Source organism: Cuculus canorus, chromosome 11 (assembly GCF_017976375.1).
Source record: "Cuculus canorus isolate bCucCan1 chromosome 11, bCucCan1.pri, whole genome shotgun sequence".
Lineage (NCBI taxonomy): Eukaryota > Metazoa > Chordata > Aves > Cuculiformes > Cuculidae > Cuculus > Cuculus canorus.
Genome location: NC_071411.1, coordinates 1,298,256 through 1,319,631, shown reverse-complemented (window position 1 = coordinate 1,319,631; position 21,376 = coordinate 1,298,256). Strand labels below are relative to the sequence as shown.

The 21,376-nt window shown below is 48.6% G+C and overlaps 1 protein-coding gene across 3 annotated transcripts in view; it reads left to right on the top strand.

The window, feature by feature from the left end:
- The window catches only part of RAD54L2 (RAD54 like 2), a 65,100-nt gene that overhangs the window by 29,801 nt on the left and 13,923 nt on the right, over positions 1-21,376 (top strand). For 2 of the 3 annotated variants that reach the window (XM_054076567.1, XM_054076565.1), the window contains exons 3-8: positions 15,048-15,246; positions 16,631-16,770; positions 18,388-18,519; positions 18,842-19,074; positions 19,566-19,748; positions 20,024-20,157. In XM_054076567.1, the coding sequence (XP_053932542.1) occupies positions 15,048-15,246; positions 16,631-16,770; positions 18,388-18,519; positions 18,842-19,074; positions 19,566-19,748; positions 20,024-20,157 (1,021 nt within the window). Of the gene's footprint in view, positions 1-2,943; positions 3,641-15,047; positions 15,247-16,630; positions 16,771-18,387; positions 18,520-18,841; positions 19,075-19,565; positions 19,749-20,023; positions 20,158-21,376 lie in introns of those variants that run through there. The other variant, XM_054076566.1, reaches the window with a different exon arrangement.

The window sequence follows — 21,376 nt, the reverse complement described above, 5'->3', positions numbered from 1 at the left end:
AGAAGAAGGGGAACTGTTTTAGGTAAATGAGAAGTATTCTTCAGGTTTAAAACACAATATCACATCACGGTTATTTGCTTTGTTTGTTGTTTTAATTTCCTCCTTAGGCTTTATAGAACACTGCAACACTGAACTTTGAGGAGTACCTGGCTCATCGTTCAGATCGAAGTTTTTTGATGCGATATCCATTTTTTATTTTAATGACAGCAGTTTGTGCTACAGATGTTGAGAAGGTCTTGTTCATATCTTCTTCATCATGCAGCTTACTGAGTCTGTGTCAAAGAAATTCTAAGTAGAAGTCAAGAGACATTATTTTCTCTTGCAAATATGCAAATAGGAATGAGAGGAGAAAGCTACGTGATCAGATCATTTTGGGCTAGGTGAACAGAAACTGCTAGCTTAAATCTCCCTCAAAGCAGATTTTGCAATGAAAACCTCTGTAATCTTCATCTGTGCGAAATATTTAAACACTTGAACTATTAGAAGCAAATATAAAATGCCATTTTTGCATGCTCTTAGCTTTTGATTTATGTCAAGTTTGCACTTGAAAACTGGAATGAAATCACGGCTGTACAGGATCACTCTGGTGCACGCACACACAAGCGTCATCTCCAGCAGCAGCGCAGGAAGGGATGCGAATTGGTTTATTGAGTACAACTGGGCTTGTAACTCAGTGGATTTAGCTTCAATTAAGATGGTGATAAATAACTCCGATATAGATCCTTCAACTTAAAATCATTACATCCTGTCTAATAACAGCTTGTTTTCCTCAGTGTGTTCAACCAGGCTGGGGAAGCTGGGCACTGCAGTCGGCGGCAGCGTGTGTTCTGCCACATTGACAGCCTGAAAAACCTTTGCAGATGGCATCGCGGTTCATCGCTACCAGGGCTTTGTGCAATCAGATTTTTTTTGTGTTCTGTACAATTTCCCCTCCCCAGTTATGATTTAGATGAGTGTGGGAAAGAAATTAAGAGTTCTATGTGAATGCAAATAAAATGAGAAAAAAACAGATGGGGGAAGGGGTTACTCCAGCTTGAAGGGGTTGGGAAGGAGAGTCACTTGTGATATGTTTTGGGGTGTTTTATTGAAAGTTTTTTGTTGACCTGAGTATGGTTTGACACCAACCCACCTGCCCCCCTCCAGGAGCTGGTGTCCTGGAAGACTTTGTGCTCGAGCTTGTTCTGTGTAGGCAGATACAGGTGTGAATTTTAACCCTTATGAATTTGCAGTGCTCAGGAATGTTACCATTGCTGCTGGAAAGACTTGTCAGCTGAATAAAAAGTAAAGCTATGCAGTAAATGGTCTTATCTGTAACAAGATTACCTTCTGTGAGGAGATCATTTTATAAAGTGGCTGTTTCTGGCAGATCTCATTCTTGGCTGTGTGAATATGTATTTCTCATGGTTAGCAGTGATGGCCTTGTGAGTAGAAAAATTCCTTCCTCCTTTGTACACTAAGGAGAAGAGAGACATTTCCGTCATATTGCTGGGTGCGGAAGGACAGCAATAGGTTGCCTGTTTCCCCAGCGGATTGAACTACCGTTCACCTCATCCTCGATTGCTGTAAGAAAGGACCCAGTTGTATGTACACAAATACTTGTCTTTAAATCTTGCTTCCCAGTTTTATAAATCTGTTGGGTCAGATGCTGAGGTCGTGTTTGGTTATTTATTCCAACCCCACAAAGTCCTTACAAGGCCTTGGTTACGGGTTTTTCTAAACGTATTGGTCCCTCTTGATAAACACAACATGTTCTTGTGTACCAGCCAGGCCGCTTGAATCTGTAACGCAGGTGAAAGATTCTCTTGTTCCCGAGCCTCTTCATTGTAAAACAGTTCAGAATCTTTTCTTTGGTAACATTTATGTGGCTCTAATTATGCTAATAACACCTTGGGTTTGTGTCAAAGCTGTGATGTACCCTGAAGTGATGAGGATATTTTTGTGGTAGCAAACATTCCCTGCCCTCTGCAACCTGCTCAAATGAAAGGTCCAATAATCATGTTTGGAGTCACCCAAAGGGTAACCGGGCTCTGTCCTGGCTGGGTTCACAGCCCTCTAGCTCAGCCTTTTCTGTCCGGAGCACAGTGCGTGGTGCTGTTCTGTCCCGCAGCCCTGCAGAGCGGTGCCAGCGCTGCAGACACAGCCTGCTTCTGGCTTCTGGTGCCTGGACTGGTTTTCCAGACCCTTGCTTCCCGGTTGTTTCAAGCAGAGAGCTGACTTCATTCCACAGACAAATGCTGGCTGGGACTGAGCTGATTTCATTGCACGTCCCTCAGCCCAGGTTTGCTGTTCGTTCCTGAGCAAGGCTGGGGGAGGGTTTGCTCCTAGGGGTTCAACTGCAGCTTTAAAGTACTTCTCTCCTTTGCTTACTTATTCTCTCCTGTCTCTGTCCTTCTGCTGCAGATGGGTGATGGGGAGAAAGGCTTGCTTGGAATAAACTTGCACTCCACAAATTCTGACAGGTTCTTCCCTAAAAACTGGGAAATGTCATTCATAGTCCATTTGCTACACTGAGAGCCTTCTGTGGACAGTGATGCTGTATGAGCTGCTGGTTTAACAAAGTGAACGGGATGCCCTTTTGCTTATTGTTGTGCAAGCAGGTTACCAGCTCCCAGCGAGTTGCTCAGGTTTCAGTCTCAGTTGTCCTGGTTTCTTGGAAGTTAGTTGGCATCCCGCAAACAGTTCATAAAATTACAGATACCGAGATCATTTTCTTAGAAATGCTGTACTTCTTTTTGCATCTCGTTCTATCCGTCTTTTCCTTTTATACTGTGAAACTCTGAAGCAGGGTTACGGTCTAGTGTGTCCCCTGCTCAGAGCGTCCGGTTGTCTGTTGGGATTCCCCTTGCACGGGGCCCCGCCGGAGCGGAATGGTTATGTAAGGATTTGTATTTTATTCCCCGTCTTGGTCCCTGCCACCAGTTGAACTGGATCAGGGGCTGGGTGAATGGGAGCTGATCCGAACAGCGTGTAGCTCCGGAGAGAGCCCTCCCCACTACACACCCGCTCAGCCTCCCTGCTCTGCTTCTGTCTTCTCAAACTCTTTTTCCCAGGCATAACTGAGTTGGCTCCCGCTTGTTGGGAACGCACAGCGAAGCCAAAGCAGCGCGGCTCAAGGCATCTCTCCACAGCGGAGCAGCAGCTCCCTCGCACAGGGCTGTGGTGTTGGACTCCCCAGGCAGGGGAGGAGATAGTGGCAATTTTTATTTAGGCTGAACACGAGGCGTATTTAACGGGTTATGTAACAGTGACCCCGCTCCGGCTCGGCTGGGTGCAGGATATATGTGCGCTGATTCCCGGCACACCGCCTGCGTGGATTCAAGCACTCAGAGCTTTTTACCAAAGTTATTTTCAGTGCGGGTTTCCCTGCCTGTACCCTGGACTGTTATTGGGAGGCACTTCCCGCTCGCAAACTGAACAGCCAGTGAGAGTGGATTTAGTGCTCGCTGGGCTGCAGGCGGAGATAAGGAGTTGTCGTGAGGGACTGGAAACTTTTGTCCTGAAGACCCTGAGACAAGAATAGCAGAAGGGCTGTGAGCGTGCAGCCACATTGAACGAGTGCTGGGGCACGGTCGCAGGCAGAGGGCTTCCTGCGTTGCTCTGAGCAGCATGCTACTCTTGGATGAGTCTCAGCAGTTTCCAGGTAGGACATAGGTTGTCTTTTTTTTGTAGTTTTTTTTGTTTGTTTGGGACTTTTCCCCACTGTTTTCTGTTCCCTCTTGCTTTCCTGTTACAGACCACTTATTCTCCCAGCCCTGTGCAGGAGCCCCCTTCTCAGTGTCTGGCAAAGTGTGTCAGGAACTGGAACTCTTCTGTCGGGCTCAGGTTTTAATTTTCTCCCTACCTGGCAGGGGTGGGAATGGTTGAGTTTTCAGAGGCTTTGCAGTGCCTGTTGGTTTGATGGAGAGGCTGTGAGAAAGCAGCTCTTTCTTTGCACTTTTAATCCTGAAGACCTCGCCTTTTGATGGTCTGGGTCTGGCTGTTGTTGTTTCTGCTGCTGTCATATTGTACTGCTGCAAAAGTAATTTTTGGCAAGAGAGGAGGTAGTTGTTGATTAATATCAGTATGATTTTATATCCAATGTCCTCTCCCCTGCTCCCTTTAACTTTTTGTGTACACTTTCCCCCAGCATCCTCCTTGCTAACAGTTTTGAGAGCTGCTTTTGTCAGCAAGTCAGTGACTTGCTGGCTGGGCACGAGCCTGGGCACCGGGCAGAGTCATGGAATCATAGAATCGCTTGGTTGGAAAAGACCTTTGAGATCATGGTTGGACTCGATGATCCAGTGGGTCCTTTCCAACCTGGTGATTCTATGATCATTGAGTCCAACTGTCCCTGTCTGCTACTGAGCCATCCCTGAGCACCTCGTCTGCCCATCTTTTAAACCCCTCCAGGGATGGGGACACCACCACCTCCCTGGGCAGCCTCTGCCAGAGCCTGAGTATTAGTGCTTGTTCAACATCCCCTAATTACTGTCCTTAATTAGACAAAGAGGTACTCGGCTCTGGGACATGTATTCCTCCCCTCTTCCCCTCACCAATCAAATGGAAGATGCTGGTGAAATCCAACACGCATTTACAGATTTGGGGGTGGCTGATGCTGAGTTTTCCTGCTGGTTGGGGGGACATTATGTGTCAGAGAGAAAACTTTGTTGAGATTTGAAGAAGTTTCTGAATTTGTAATTTAACTTTGAAGTCAGATACATCAAGCTTCTTCCACCTTGTTCCTGTGGCAGATACCTCCAAACTTGATGCTATGAACTTAATGGGCTGCTGAAAAATGATCCCTGGGTGTCCAGCTTGGCGTTCCTGGTTTATTATAGGAACCCAGTGCAGCATGCTCCTCTTGAGGAGTTTTTATAGAAAAGCCATGCCGTGTTTGTTGTCCCTTAGTGGGAGGGGTGGATTCTAGCCAAAGCTCCATTTTTTCTTACTTGCTTAGCTCCCTGGTTGTAGTGGCAAGACAAGGAAGCTGATTCTGGGAGAGCGTGAACTGAGAAGAGCAAGGAATTATGGTGCAAACTGAGTATGGAGAAATAGGAATCTGGGTGATACAAGTGGCTTATGTAACTCAGTCTAGATAAAAGGCCTAAAAAGAGAATCCAAGGGAGGGGAAGAGGCTTTTGGGAATGAGACTGAAGGTCGTAAGTGGAGGGAGGACGCAAGGTGAGAGGCTGTCCAAAAGTTTTGGATGGAAAGATGTTTTGGGGTCATTTGTACAAATGTAAGAGAGCAAGAGTGCGAATGAACTTGTCCTTGTGCAGCGCTTTACGTGTCAAGGTATGAGGTCTGGGGCGAGGTTTGTCACAGTCTGCTCTACTAGCAGGACAGTGATCTCTGGGGAAGCGTTTGGAAGTGGCCTAACATGGTTGTCCACTGGCTGGCGGATCCAGGAGGGCCTCCATCCTTCTCCATCACCATGCCGTCCCCAGAGAGGATGGTAAAACTGCACAAGGTCATGGAGTGAGCCACTGTCAGCACTGAGCCATCATGTTCTTCCCTGTCTTTGTGCTTCAGTCACCAGTCAATATTTCTCTTCCTCTCTGCTTTACATGGCGTTTTCTCACTCCGGATGCCTGGACATATTATTTGGGGTCTTCTGAGTAGCAAGCACGTGTATATGCAGTGCTGAGCTGTCTGGTTAGTATTTTACAGCTGTTCCGGGGAGGTTAGAGAGCACTTGCACGGAGCACCCACCACCTAGTAAATCAAGGTTTGTTGCAGCACACCTACCTCTCCTTAAAGAGAGGCCTGTCCCCTCCCCATACGCACACGGTGCTGTAATTTTAGCAACCCCGATGAAGGATCCAGTGCTTGTCTGTTCCCTGGGCTGTAGGGAGCTTAGCTTTTGGGGTGCTGGTATTCTGGATGGGGATGTTGTTGTGACATTGTGGCTTCAACTTGTGTGACTGATTGCCAGGGACAAATTTGCAGCCCTTTGTCGAAAGCAACATGAAGATTTTGAACAGGAAAACTAGAAACAGATTGAGTGATGGTGTTTCATCCTGGCCTTATTAGCTTTCTCCAGAGCTCTCGGTCACTTTTCTGGCTGCGCTTGGTGGAAGAAGTGCCAGCGGAATGCGTTGGCACACAGGCTCCAACTCAACAATGTGCATTTTTCTCCCAAGTGATGCCTCCCTCATTAAACAAAGTCCTTAACAATTGCTCTGACATGACTTTAGAGGCTGGAGCAGGGAAAGGGGACGCAGCTGAAGTTCTGCACTTCGTTACCGTTCTAAAACAATCCACAGCTCTGGTTTGCTATTCCAAGTAGGAAATTGGATTTAAGGAAAGGGAGGAGAGCCTGTTGGTCAGAGCATAGGACAGAGAGCAGCTTGGGATCTGCTCAGCACCGGCGCCTGCCTGATTTCTTTGCCATAGCTTCCTCCTCTGCCAGGCTGGCAGGAAGGTGTTGCCGGTTCCTGTGAGGATGCCTGTGAACTTGCTTGGATGCTGAACCGGAGTGCAAATGCCAGGTGTTATAGCTGTGAAATCTCCTCTCTCGTACCATTACCACCATGAGCAACACCAAGGGAGCACTCGGATGCTGAAGGATGCTTTACACATTCCATGCCAGTCTTTTTTGTTCTGAGGGAGTACCAGCTGGCTTCCCCCCCTCCCTGTTAACAGGTCCTGAATGAAGTGATGGTGAGGGCTCGAGGCAGAGATTGAAGTTCGCCTTGCGCTCATTGCTCGTTTGCCAGTTTGGTGGCCTCGGAAGCGTGTGGCAGCAGTAATCCCTTCTTTATTATTCCTCATTGCTCTGAGGGTATCCTGGTATAACACTAATACCACGGCTCCAGCTACCTAGTGTAAACGAACGCTTATGCAATCATTGCATAATGCTGAGTGCTTGCTCCCCTGCTCGTCCTCTTTTCTTAGACCCTGAAATCTATCCCTGGAAGAGTCACGGTAGCAGCTAGCTGGGCTCCCTGTGCTGGGAACATGTTGAGCCCCCGTATGCATCTGTTTTCTGAAGCTGGAAGGGGAAATTTATTTTTGTTACCTAAATCAATATGTATCTACCTTAATAGAAAAGACCAGGTTGTTTTTTAAAGGTTTTGAACTGTTCTGAAAATTAGTAAGTTCTGAAGGTTAAATCTGGTTACTTGTGGGTTAGATCCCGGTGGTAAGTTTTGGGACCTGGCTGGCACAACTCTATTCTGAGTTACTAGTTAAGTGGGATGACCAGAAAGGGGAGGTTTCAGTTCCCTCCTGCCTGCAGCTTGTTGAGAACTCCCCAGCACTCAGCCTGAAACACTTCCTGACACCGGTGCAGCAGTTTTATGTAACTCGGTTGCTCTCACACATGCCCGGCTAAAGGACAAGTGTAACCCATCGCTGCTTCGCTCCCTGCCTTAACCGATGCGCTTCCTGGCTTTGCTTCCCTGTCTTGGCTGATGCCCACAGTGTCTGTGCGAGAGTTGGGGCTCATAATGTGGAGACAAATTTGCATTTTAGATTTGAGGACTTTGATTGGGAAAAGTAATTTTTATTATCTCTCTAGGAGAGGGCTGCCAGGTAGCATCAGTCTGCATTTCTCCACTTCTGGCCATCTCAGAGCACCATGGAAATGTTTGATTTGAAATGTCCCATCCCTCTGTCAAGCGCATCAGAGCTGGAAACGCACATGGGATTGCCCGGTGCTCTGGAGTAACCAACAGCCCTTCCTCCGAGGTGCCTGCGGGAGGGGGGGCAGCCCGAGGGGCACCCCGCCTGGGCTGCATTTTAGGGGCTCACAGCAGGTCCCAGGGCACAGCCCTCCTGGCACGGGGCTGACTGGAGCGCCTGTCGGTGGTGTGGAGTCCCGGTGGCTGCGAGCTGGTGCCATACAACATTATATAAACGCTCTTTGGTGTTTATGTAACCCAGTCTCGGCATCTGCAGCGTTGAGGCCCAGCCAGAACAAGAGCTCTTGGGTATTTGGGGACTGGTTCTGCTTGTGTAATCCCGAGGTCAGAAGATGCATTGTCTGTCACCAAAGTTGGCTGTTGGATGTTCCAGTTTGGCACTTCTTGCCTGCTTCCTTTCCCTTGGGATTTTGGGTGGTGTCTTCCTGGCTGCTTTCATTTCTGCTGCCTTTTAGTCCTGAAGGATTCCTTCAGCCCAGGAAAGGGGTTCTATTCCACAGGCTTTATTTCATAGCAACCTTATCCAGTGGGAGGTGTCCCTGCCAGTGGCAGGAGATTGGAACTCGATGGGCTTTAAGGCCCTTTCCAACCCAAACCATTCCTTGCTTCTATACCCTCGTCAGTAATTGGTAGACAAAAAGGCCTCTGAAGGAAAAAGAAGGGCAGCACTGCTCTGTAGTTTATCTTTTAAAGTTTTCCATCGATTGGGGCTTACTTCCTGCCCAAGGAGGAGTCTGGAGGTGGGTGCCCTGGCCTGCAGACCCTCTGCTGGTGGTGTTTTCTTCAGTCTGTTTCACATCCTTTCCCTCCATCCTCTGGTCCTGGGCCGGGGTGGAGGCAGGCTGCCACCTCTCACTGGCGACCTGCAGCTTTCCTGTAGGTCCCGTGAACCTGCAGCGACTGATGGCTTTACAGATACCCAGAGAGAGGAAAAAATGTCTCACTCGGGCTCCAAGTGGTGCTATTTGTTAAACCAGTGTGACAGTCTCTGTGCCTGGTTACAGTGACAAGGACGAACGACAGACCTGAGCTGGTTAACTCCTAGATAAATCAGCACTGGGAACGAAGATGTTGGAGCTGACGTAGGTGCTGTTTGCCAGGCGAGGGAAGCTTCCCCCTTGGAGCAGGCGAGCTTTGGGGCTGGGCAGGCTCCACCAGAAAGATGCCTTTGTGCCTCGCTGTTCCACGGCTGTGACTCAGCAGGACATTAGCCACTGTTGCAGGGCGAGAGCGATGGTGAGGATCCGTCATTCCTGCGACTGGCTACCGTTCGCTGGAGTCCAGTGGGGACAGCGTGCAGAAAGGGGCTGGGAGCACAGGCCCAGAGGCACGTGGCACGGCTACTCTCCTGGCCATGGCCCTGGCGAGGAGCAGACTCCCACGAGAAGCACCCGGATGAGCTTCCCAGAGTACCCAATGTGTGCGAGAAACCGTGGGGGTAGACAAAAGGTTGATCCTGGCTCGGCACTGGCTCTGGCGTTGTCAGCGAGTGGGCGGCTGCTCGCAGCTGGAGAGGGCCAAGAGGCACCCGTCGCGCTGGGCCCAGTGGCGCTGGCGGGGAGCACGGCCGAGCGGGTGCTGCGGCGCGGGGGGGTAGGTGTGCTGGTTTATATAATGCTTACATAATTAGGGCTTTGTTAAGCAGTTGTGTCTGGGAGGGGCGTCCTCCTGCTGCTGAAGACTGAGCCCGATTATTTTCTGAGGAGAACAAAGTCTTGTTACTGATTAGCTGCCCCGCCGGCTGCCGCAGGGGGTGGCCACGTCCCCAGAGGGGCTCCATCCCTTCCATCTCCTCTGCAGGGTGGCTTTCACAGCGCTTTGGGAGGATGGAACCAGGCGTTGATGCGTGTGAAGCTGCAGGCAGAGGCTTTATGCCTCTTCTGGTTATATGTAGCAGACAGGGCCCGCGGGAAGGGGGCCTGAGCTTCCCCCTCACTTTCTTCTGCACTGTCCTTGAGGGGTTTCACGAGGAATTTTGTGCCTCCGAACTTGGGGTGCTCAAGTGTTTTCTTAATGCCACCTCTCTGAGAGGGTGCTGTGTGTAGACGCATCTCCTCCCTTCTTGCATGACGGCCATGCAACACCTGCACTGTTTGCCTTCAGGAGGAAGAGTGTTCTGCAAAGATTTCATTTCTATGCCACAGCTGAAACAGGGTGAGCCAGAGCACCCTGGCAGGCGGCAGCCTCCGAGGCGATCGCTGTGCTGCACTCAGAGAGCTGCTCTTTTTCACCTGCCCAGTGCAGTTGACCTCTGACATCACCTACGCCCCTCTCTGGTGCCCAGCACATTGGGAAAACATCACAACACGCTGGCTGGGCAGTGCCTTTGCAGCCCGGCTTGCTCTGCAGTCGCTTCCCTAGCCGTCGGCACCGTTGTAGTTCAGTGTGTCAGGGACTGCGAGTGCTGCAGCTGGAGCTATGCAATTAGTCTGTCTTCTGCCACCTCCCCACGCTCCTCCCATTCTAGCTCTGACAGCTCAGTACCAGCTGTAGTAGTACGAGCTAGTACAAGCTAGTCTGACAAGCTATTGCCCACAGACTGCATGGAAGTGCCCAGAACGCCTGCAATAATATTTCACTGCTCCTTACTCTTTGTGCAAGACAAAAGAGAGCTCTCATGGCAAGAACGGCCTTCTCACTGGGCTGCCTGCAGCTGCCTTCCTCACCACACATGCACATCCCTGCCCTTAGGGTAGGAAATAATGCCCACAGACTCAGCACAATAATGCTATTCGGAATCCTGAGTTGCTGTAGTGAAGTGATTTTGGAATAAACAAGTGTCTGGTTTTCAGTGGTTTGCCTTCCCCGGAGTCACTGGACCTGGCCTCCTGGGAGGACGGGGAGCCTCTAGCCAGCTGCATTAGCTAGCAAGTAACAGAGTAGGCAGGGAAATAATCATCTTGCAAGATGTTTTGTCTGCTGAGCAGCCTCTTGCACCTTCTTGTGCAACAGCATCAGGTAGGGCACCCATGGGTCTTATCCTGAGTGCAGTTTCTGTTCTAGGAATGCTGGGCTGTCACTAGAGCCAGGGATGTTTACTTGTGTGTGCGCAGGTCATTGGACTTACTGAGCCTTGGAGCATGGATGCAGCTCTAGCACTGTTTCTCACACACCTTGGTGTCAGGAGGAGACTGTGTTCAGTCACAGATATCTTGCACCGCAAAAAATGTCCCTGCTGCTTCCTGACACCTTGCAGCATGCTGAGCGCCCTTGCAGAGCAGGCTGTGCATGTCAAGAGCTGCTCACTCCTGAATCAAAGATGCTAGAAAACATTCTCCAGGCTGCACCCTGTGCTGGTTTTTGGGAAGTTTGAGAGTATTCTACAATGAGGAGGTGGTGAGGTAGGTTTTATAAGCTTGGGTGCAATAGGAAGTACCCCACTGTGGGACGGATCTTTGGCTCTGTGATGTGTTGCGAGTCAGAGCTGTGCGCGGTGCTTGGGGGCAGCTCTGGCAGTCACACCATGGGGAGTGTCGGAAGTGGAGTTACACAGAGCAGTCACGACTCTCTTCCTTACAGAGACTTCTAAATTGTAATAGGCAAATGTCGTCGAGAAGCCAAACACCTCCCCCTGCTTGTATGTAGAGCTGGGGGCGGTGGTTGCTGCTGCTCAGTGAGCAAAGAAAACTGGCAACCCCTGGTCTGCAGCGCAAACCAGCGCCGTGCTGGAATTGCATCAACTGGGGTTTGATAGTGCAGGCATGTTTTGAACCCCTAAAGAGTATGGGAAAGGGTAGTTGTGCCCCTCTTGGCATTGAGGGGACTATGCAGGACAGAGTGCCTGGGTGCGTGCAGGTGTCAGTACACGGGGACCACTGGGACCTGCTTGGGGACCTCTCAGACAGAGAGCTGTAACCCCGTGAAGGAGCAGGGCTTGTCAAACTCACCATCTTCACTGATGCTGTGTCCGCTACCCTCAGGAGACCCTCTTCATAGATCTGGTTCCTGTTCTGTTGCAAAACATGCAGCAGAGCTGGTGCAAACCCAGCAGTCAGTGTTACAGCCAGTTCTCGGTGCCCGCAATGGGTTCATGTTCTCGTCCATGACCACGGCTGTTGTCTTCTGGGTGAATTTGGGCTGCTCTTTTGCCCAGCTGTGCTTGGGCTCAGGAGCTGCTTTCTCTGTGCAAGGCTGTGCTGGATCATTACCTCCAGGCTGGTGGCAGCCCTTTTCTTGTCGAGGTGGTGTGGATGACTGCCTGGCTCTTCCTCGAGTGCGCTAACAGCTTAAGCATGACCAGGCAATTGTCAACACGCAAACACAGCGGATGAATCTGTGTGTTGTGTAAAAAGCTGCTTGTATAGCCCTGTCGGAGTAGCGCATTGAGCTCCTCTTACAAAACCATAATTGCATTGCTGTTGTAGAGGTAGGCTTAGCAGAACCGGGGCAGGAATTGTTCCATCGATTACCTGATGAGACCTGTTCAGCAAGGTTGTTCCCATGCTCTCTTCAACTCAAAGACCAAACCTGCTCTTCTACAAAATAGGTTCTTGTGTGTGTGATTATTATTTTTTAGTGCGTTTCTATCCCAGTGTGGGTCCCAGTTACACAGGTTGGAGCTCCTGGAGCTCCAGCGACTGGAGCACAGCCAGAGCCGTGCTTTTCATATGTGGTAAGATTCGGGCTGTGTTCACAATGGGGAGTTTTAACACAAAACAGCAACAAAATTCCTGCTGGTGACTGCCAGCTTGTGCCACAGGTGTGGTGGGAGCCCTCACAGGGTTAGATGGAAGTGACTTTTGGTTTTGTCATTGTGTTTGTTAAGCTTTGTGAAAAGTGGCATTGAAGTGGGAAGGATGGGACCAGCCTGGGGAAGCCAGCTGTCCTGAATGCCACTGCGCCTGAATCGGTGATGCTTGGTGACATGGCTGGTGTAGAGGAGGTCTCCATCTGCATGCGTATGTGTCAGGAGCGTGGGCTGAGGCACAGATTGTGTTCCTCACCTCAGCACTTGAGTTGGCAGGACAAACACCAGCCTGAGCAGACATGGCTGTGGTGGATGAGGTCCTGGACTCAGTACAGGGACTAATTTATCATCAGTTTTTAGGCTTCAGGCTCCTGTTGGATAAGAATAATCTGTCAAGAAAACCCTGTCTGATCCAGATGTGTGTGTTTCAGCAGAGCTTGTGTTACACGAGGAAAGAAAGACAAAATGCAGAGGTGGAATGAGGATCCATAGGGATTGCATAACAAGTGAAGGTGTACAGAGGAGACAGTGGTGGCCTCACCTTTGGGCTACCGAGCCTTTGGATTTTGTTAGCATCACCCTTGTCCTGAAGGCAGCCTTTCCCAGCATGGTGCGGGTGGCAGAGTCGCTGCCGAAGGAGGTTTCGTGGGTGATTGCTGGGGTGTGGAGTGAGAAGTGCTTCCTCTCCCAGACAGGCCTGACTTTGTGCGCTCTGCTGCCTTGTCAAGGTCCCCGGCCGGGGTGAGATGGCAGCATTGTAACCATGGCAGTGTTTGTCTCCGGGATAGGCACTGGGTTAATGACTCATCCCAGAGAATGTGATCACGTGTGCAGCCTCCCTGCTTCCCTTTGCCCTATTTCATCTGATCTTTTGATCGAGTTATATAAGCCGGAGTTTAGAGGGGTGGGGGGAAGGAACCGGTGCCGAAGAACTGCAGGTAATGTGACCAAAATACGTCTGGAGCTCAAATAGCAGAGCTGTCGTCTGGGAAGCCTGGGAAACTGGGTTTATTCCCAGCACAGTTCTCTGTCTGCAAGTGAATGTGATGCGTGATTGTCCAAGCTTGTAAGTTTAAGGAGCGTGGTGGGAGGACAGGACTTCGAGACCTGGGCTGTGGTAGAACTACTGCAATTATGACAGCAGCCCCTCTTGCAATTAGACTGTCCTGCATTCATCTAGAATGCTCTGTTTCATCTATAAAGTTGTGGATGCCTGTTTTTCTCATGCGGGGCTTGCTGGGACTGATGTTCTCAGAAACGTTTGAGCTGTGCTGTTGGTATTGGCCCGTGGTGGGGTGAGCCCTGGAGTCCCAGATGGATTCTGGCATGGGCTTCGAGCAAAAGCTGAGACTGGTCTGGTGAGACGTTTGGAGAGGAAGCTTACAGAGGTGGTGCTTTTGAGCAAGGGGAGAATCTGGTTCTCCCTGTCTGGATCCTAAGAGGTGACGGTGGTGGTAAGGTTAATTTAATTTAATCATTGTGTTAGTGTGGAGGTGTAGAAGTGCCTGTACGTGGAATCATAGAATCGTTTGGGTGGAAAAGACCTTTGAGATCATGGAGTCCAACCATACTTGTCCACTACTAAACCAGATCCCTGAGAATGCAGCGTGCTGTACTGAAGCATCTTTCATTTAAGCTTCAAGCTTTCTGAGAAGGGATGCTCTTTGTCTCCAGATCCCACAGAGTCACAATGTGATGCTTGTTGGTTCTGCATTACTTCATCTGCCACATTCTTCTGCACTGATGTCTTCTTTCCTTCAAAGTTATGTCTGAGCATCGTTCCGGTTCGGTTATTAGCTCAGATACACAGTATAAGCAAGAAAGCTGATTATGAGATGAGGTTCAGAGTATCTCTTTGCTTGACACAAGGGGACAAGATGCTTCAAAGAAGCTATTACAAGGCTTGTCAGAAACCGTTTATTTCAAGGGAAGCTTTTGAACAGAAACATTTCTTTTCTGTGCTCCGCAAGCATTACTTGGTCACTGGCAGCCTGTCGGAAAGCGAAATGTCACACGGTACAAGGTGTCATTTCACGGAGTGCTGTGAGACTGAACCCGGCTGTTAGTGCAAGTCTGAAAATAGAAGAAGGAAGAGAAAAAGGAGTGCGTGTGGGTTATAATGTGGAAAGCGTATTGCTACTGAACTTCTTGTTTTGAAAAAAGCTTGCCAGAAGATGGCATTTAAATCATGAGAGCAGAGCCTGATGGTAAAACCACTGAGCTGCCTGCGAAGCCCTGACCCCGTGCTTGAGCCAGATCACCTGCAGCGTGGTGTGCTCTGTTAGCGTGGTAGATGGTAACACAGGTGCTATATAAGTGGAAATTTCTGTCCCATGTGAATGTGCAACACACAGAAAAAGAGACTTGAGTTCCTTGTTTTAACTGGAGCTCATAGGGCCCCTGTAAAACAGGCCTTTGGGGCTGCAAGTGTTCTGCATGGACCGAAATCATTTTGCCTTGTTTTCTCATCAGGACGCTCTTGGGCTGTGATGAGTGGTGTCAGTTTTGGCTTCCACTAGGAACAGACCCGTCTCCATCAAACTTTTTAACATTCTTGGGGTGACTCTGTCGGAAGGGACCCCACTTTTGATCCTCAGAGAAATGTGTGCTTGCAAACGAGCAAGAACAGGGGTTGTTGATTCCCATGCAGCTCAAATCCTGATGAAGGCTCCTGTAAGAGCCGGTTGCTGGCCCAGCATAGTTATTCTCCTCTCGTTACCTTCTTTTCTTTTCAGACCAACCCCAGGAAGCCGTGTTCAGCGGTGAGCATGTTGAACAGGCGGAGGATGGAGAATGGCAGCGCTGTACTTCAACTACCTCATCTCAGAGTGAGCGGGCAGAGCGACTCTTGCAGAACCAGCACAAGAGCCTGGCCTCTGAGGACACCAAAAAGAAGAGGGCTCAGAAACCGTCTCACATGCGGAGGAACATAAGGTGAGCAGCAGCAGGACAGAAAGAGCTGGAATCCGGTATTGCCGTTATTGGGTGAAAACAGAATCTCTGGACTTTGCTTCTGAGTTACATTTTGCCACTGCTGGCAAACCAGATGGCTTTTCCTTTCTAAAACCTTAGGATTTCACCAGTGGGAGTATCATGATCTCAGACTGGAGTGCTGCAAGTGGGTGCAGACTCGTTTGATATTTCAGAATGGAATATATTGCAAAAATTGTGTATTTGCTGCTGGCTTTTGAGAGGTGTAATTTGAAAACTAGCACCAGCATTAAGTAAATACCCAGTCTGAGATATCTGCTGATGAGGGCCTGATTGCAAACAGCCTCCAATACAGTCCTTCCATCTTCTGTCCTGGGTACTTGTGGGCGGGAGTGCTTCTGCTATGACTGGTGACTAAAGTGTTGGAAACCAATGCCACCTGGCTTTTATAAAGTAGTAATTGATTGTGTAAGTCACCACGTGTGTGCTGGGTCAGGTTGTGCCGTGGCAGTTCTCTCCAAGATGTGGTTCAAGGGGATCTAAAACACTCAGAGGAGTCACAGTGGAGCAGGAACTCTGGTGGCATCAAGTGACTCTTTTGCCCTGTATGTAACATGTGATCTTTGGTTCATATTTAAGCTTGTGCAGGTTGATTTTCTTAAAGCTGAAGAAATGAGGGTTGAGTAGGCTTAGAAACTGAGACTTCATTCAGGTGGAGGAGGTGTCACTGCAGCGTGAGGTTGGGTGGATTTAAAGGGCAGTTTAAGGGAGCTGGATTTCAGCGCTACTTGTACTGCACCTCCCCTCTGGCAAAAGAGCCTTCGTTTCCAGGGCTGCACATGCAAAACTGAAAGCAGGGGGAAAGCAACTTTTGGAGTACTGGGAATTACCTCTAAGTAGATGTTGTCAGAGCATCCTTTGAGTAATTGTTAAAGACATTAGAGGTACTGGGTCCTGAAGTGTCAGAGGAGAATCAGGTGATGACTTTGTGGGGGAACTGATGCCTTTTCTTCCCACATATCTTCTTTGCATGACTGCATGCATTTTCTGTTTAGCAATAAATGACATCCTTTCAGACAGAAGAACTAGTCTCTGACAACCTAGCTTAAGTATGTACTTACCCACTCACACCTTTCACCTTTTCATTGTTTTGCTTCTGCCAGACTTTTGTCTGGAGTGATAGCAGCGTTACCTGTGGTTGGGAAGCACGGTCTTGAAATAGCTTTAGAATTTGTCTATGTCTTTTGTCGATGACGTTCCTATTCTGTGTAGCTGACAGACTACCTGGAGCCTGTCCACTGCCTTTTGAGCCAGCTGCAAAGCTGTTTCTGGAAGAAATTGTTTGAATGTAACCAAATCCTGTTTCTCTGTTTGATTCTGTGTTCAGAAAGCTGTTGCGTGAGGACCAATTGGAAGATGTGACAAAAGCAGCCCAGCAAGAAGAGTTAGAGAGAAGGAAGCGACTAGAGCAGCAGAGGAAGGATTATCCAGCCACTATCCCAACTGTACCCCTAGAGTTTCTTTCTGGTAAGCAGTGGGCGATAACCACCAGAAGCAATATTTTTAAGGATAGAAGCTAAATGAAGGAGAAGGTAGTCCCATGCTCATTCACGGGTCAGCCAAGGGGTAATGGTTTTACACTAAAAGAGGAGAGGTTCAGACTAGATAGAAGGAAGAAATTTTTTCCAATAAGAGTGGTGAAACATTGGCCCAGGTTGCCCAGGGAGGTGGTGGATGCCCCATCCCTGGAAACAGTCCAGGTCAGGTTTGATTCGGTGCTGAGCAGCCTGATTGAGTTGCAGACGTCCCTGCTCACTGCAGGGGGATTGGACTGGATGGGTTTTAAAGGTCCCTTCCTACCCAAACCATTCTATGATTCTATGCTGCGCTTGGACTTACAGGTGTAAATTCTTGAAACAAGAGTTCCCCAACACTTGTTAGTTCAGCATAGTCAGTTCCACTTCTGAGGTAGTTCTGAATCGAGGTGCTGTGGCTGCATGATGAAAGGCACCAGATAACTTGTTGAAGATGCTTTGACAAGTTAATTGTGTTGTGAGCAGGATGCAGGAACAGGGATCTCTCGTTTTCCCAACTGGCATGGAAGTTTAAACAAATGGACTTGACAGAAATGCCGTGTCCTGGGTCTGGATCACGTTTGTAGTGCATGGGTCTGGTATAGAGCTAGTGGAACAACAGACTGGGTGTTCACATGTTCATGATGTTCGAGTGGGTGCACGTATGTTCATGATGTAACTTTGTCCTTTCCCAAATGTTTCAGCAAGCAGTGAAATAGCAGACAGTATAAATGATGTCTTCCAGTGACTATATCATCTTGCATTGTCTTCTGACCTGGATCATTTCAGGGATCTAGTTTATAGCACAGCCTCTCAGACTGGCGTACAGGGCAGAGAAGTGCAGTTGGAAGTTGAGTCAGGGGTAAGGAGTTCTTGAGTTGACTGTGCCTTTTGAGAAAATGTATATTCACCCTTAAGTGCAAGTGTTCAAAACATTTTTACATAGGGGCTTCTTATGTAAAATAAGAATAAGGGAATAAGAGCTATTTAAAACTCTGGAATTGTTGTGGAGTAGGTTGCAGCGCCAGAAGAGTGTGGTTGCTTGCTGAGTCACTGCAGCGATGCTTATTTGGCTCTGCCGAGCGAGCGCCTTTCCCCACATGGCAATTCTTAAACATACAAACAAACGGGCTTGACCAGCAAAAGTAGTTTATGATACGCGGAATGTAATTATTAGTGTCCCTACTAACAAAGGGCAATTGTCATCCCTTCCACAGTTGGTACCTTCTCTACTGGTTGAAAAACAGCTTTTACTTCTGAGACCTCCCTCCAGAAAAGTGTAATAAAAGAGTCTTTAGCGTGTTGCATGGTCCGTGTGCCCCAGCCCAGGCCTGCGACACGGAGAGTGCTGTCAGGAGTGGGTAGTGTTCCAGCGTGCTGAGAAAGGAGCAGACTGTGACCCAGGAAGCTGAGTCACAGCAGTTTTGTAGACAGCGAGAGTCTGTTATGGAAAATTCCAGGCCTAAGTTATTGGAGCAAAAATGGAAGGAAATACTGTCTGGTTTCTGAGCAGTTTTGTCTCCTTTCCCATCATTATGAATTACTTATTGTTTGTCATTGGTGTGTGCAGAGGACATCGTTTTCAGAACAGCAGAGGCCACCCAGCTGCCCCCTCAGGTCCTGGCTGAGGAAGTGATCTGCCTAGACAGTACCAGCAGTGGCAGCGAAGATGATGCTAAGGAGAAAAACAGCATTAAAGATGGTAAGTGACCCATCGCCTCCACCTGGTCTTCTCACAGTATGCTGTTCGTTTAGGCACAAATCTCTTATTTTCATCTAGTCAGGTGCCCCAGTAGTGAATCGCGTTCTCTGAAGCATGGGGAAACTCAGGGGCACTCAGGCTTTTACACGCTGGGCTGATGGCCTGCTGTGTGCCTGCACGGTGCCTGCTCCTTCAGAACAGGTCCTTGGGCCAGTGTGGAACTGCAAGCCTTATTTTCCTGATATGATTTTTCCCTGCATGATAGACCTTGATATGAGGTTGATCTTTGCCCTTATTCTCTCCTGTTTTGGTTACTTTGCAGAAGTGATTGAGCTGAGTTCAGGAGAGGATGATGCCCTCCAAATTGTGGACAGCAGTGACTCTGGCAATGAAGGGGAGGAAGACGGCAGTGAAGAGAGCAGCGGCTCTCACGTGAATGATGCCTTAAATCAGTCAGATGCTCTGGGGCAAGTCATTGTCAACATCAATCACCCACCAAACGAAGAGGACATTTTCCTGGCTCCCCAGCTCGCATACGCAGTAAAACCTCATCAGGTAAGCTTTGCTAGCCCTGAAAATACAGTGGATTCAGGCAAGCCTGCTTTGTAATCTCAGTACAGCTTCTTTGGGAGTTCTGTGACCAGGCTGACTGTGGTGGCAGCTGTTGTGGACAGTCGAATGATAAGGACAAACTAAAAGCAGGCCAGGGCTGTGTATAACTTCGTCTGTTGTTGTCACCAGGCCTTTGTATATTTAAATGAACATTTTTAAACTGAAACTCTGTGTATAAACAAACCAGTTGACCCCAACTGAGATATTGTGGCTACAAATGAACTTTGATTTATTGTTATATTCTCAGGAAGTTTGATCTTGCTATACTGACATTCTGAGGCTTCCCTGGATTACAGTTACTGTGGTGAACCAAAAGGTCCCTTTTGTATTTCCATGGTTTATGCAATCCTAGTGTGCTTGCTGCTCTGTAAATGTGTACCCATCTTGGTTTTTTTCCCCTATCATTCTACTGCCTTTTCTACTTTTCTGTCTAGATTGGTGGGATTCGATTCCTGTATGACAACTTGGTCGAGTCCTTGGAGCGATTTAAAACCAGCAGCGGGTTTGGGTGTATTTTGGCACATAGCATGGGCCTGGGCAAGACCCTACAGGTCATCTCCTTCTTGGATGTACTGTTTCGGCACACAGAGGCAAAGACGGTTCTTGCCATTGTACCCGTAAGTAGCCAGGGGAAGGGCTGGCTGAGAGGTTTCCTTGCACTACTTCTTTCTTTGTATAGAGAAAATTCTCTAGTGTCCGATCTTATGTCAAGCTCTGTCATAACCTTGCTCGTCTTCTCCCTCTTTCGTTCCCTATGTCCCTGAGTTTGCACGTTGTGGTCTGCTGCTTCTGTCTGGGCACAGCTGGGTGTCATTCCCTGTTCTCATTTTTGCTTTTAAAATCCTGAGTGACTCAATTAGGTTTTTAATCCTTCCGTGGCTAACTTTTTCAGGTGAATACACTCCAAAACTGGCTAGCAGAATTCAACATGTGGCTCCCGGCACCTGAAAACCTTCCTGCTGATTATAACTCCAAAGAGGTCCAGCCTCGCACCTTCAAAGTCCATATCCTGAATGATGAACACAAGTAGGTGCCAGTAAAAGTCCTTTTGAGCTCTTGGACTGGTTGTTACGGAACTGTTATCAGAGTTGGTGTTGCAGACTGTTTAGTTTGGGCTAATGCCATACCCTCAATTCCCAGATCTTTCCCACTCTGTGTTTCTTGTGGATGCCATCTTGAGGGAAGGATTTTGGTGTCTATAAGCCATTCACTGCTTCTTTTCATTCAATATTTATATCTTTTACTTCTTCTCATGCTGCTGACGTGCCTTTCCGTTCTTCCGTGTATGCTGAGATCAGGAACCCAGTGCCAGAGACTCGCAGAGAGGAGCAGGAGTGCTGTGGTTTGTCCTGGTGATGCACTGCTAGTGCTGTTGGAGCCCTGGCATTCCTGAGGCCGGTGTCCCCTATACCTCCTATCTCTTGTATTTTAAACATGGCTTGGGCTCTTTTTCCTGAGACTTTTCACACACCTAGGGATTCTTCTGCCCAACACAGTAACTTTCTGGGAATTGTGTTGTGCTTGAGGGATTCTGGCAAGTTATACAAAGCCTCCTTGTGCAGAAGGGAGACATGAGTGGTTGCAGTTACAGCCTGGTGTGGGTTGTGTTCTCGGCTCATGGCTCTCTGCTTCTTTCTGGGTCATTTTTCTTGCATGGATCAGGAGAGCGTAGCAATCCTAGGGAACTCTCAGTTCATCAGCTACGTTCATACACTTATCTGTTCAGGTCTTTTGGGTGGAACGTAATTTGAATCTGCTGATGCTACTCCAGCCATGAGCTTACTTTTGGATGGGACCCCGTGTGCTCTGGGAGGGGACTGAGCGAGGACAGTGTCTTGATCTGAACCAACTCTGAGCACGGTAGCAGAGCAGGAATAATTGGAAAGAGACAACAAGAGGTGAAGGACTAGATGATTGCAACCACGTACATTAGCAGCTCGTTCTGAAAATGGTTTTTTGCAGAGGCAGTCTCCTCACCAGTTCTTTATAAAGAACGCTCTCAAGTTTGATATGTTTTTGCACCCAACAAACTTCTACAGCTCAGTTCCTCCTGTAAAGATTTGCCACTCTCCACCTTGCTACCTGTGGGACATAAAAGGCTTTTTACTTTTCCAATGTACCAGATTGTCTCCTAAAGAAACTTCATTGTATTCCTCTGTCTGGTTTGCTGTGAGAAAGTGCTTTAAATAATCAAAAAGGTCTTTTTTTCTCAGCAAACTCCAGTCCCCTGGTTCAAACTGAAACT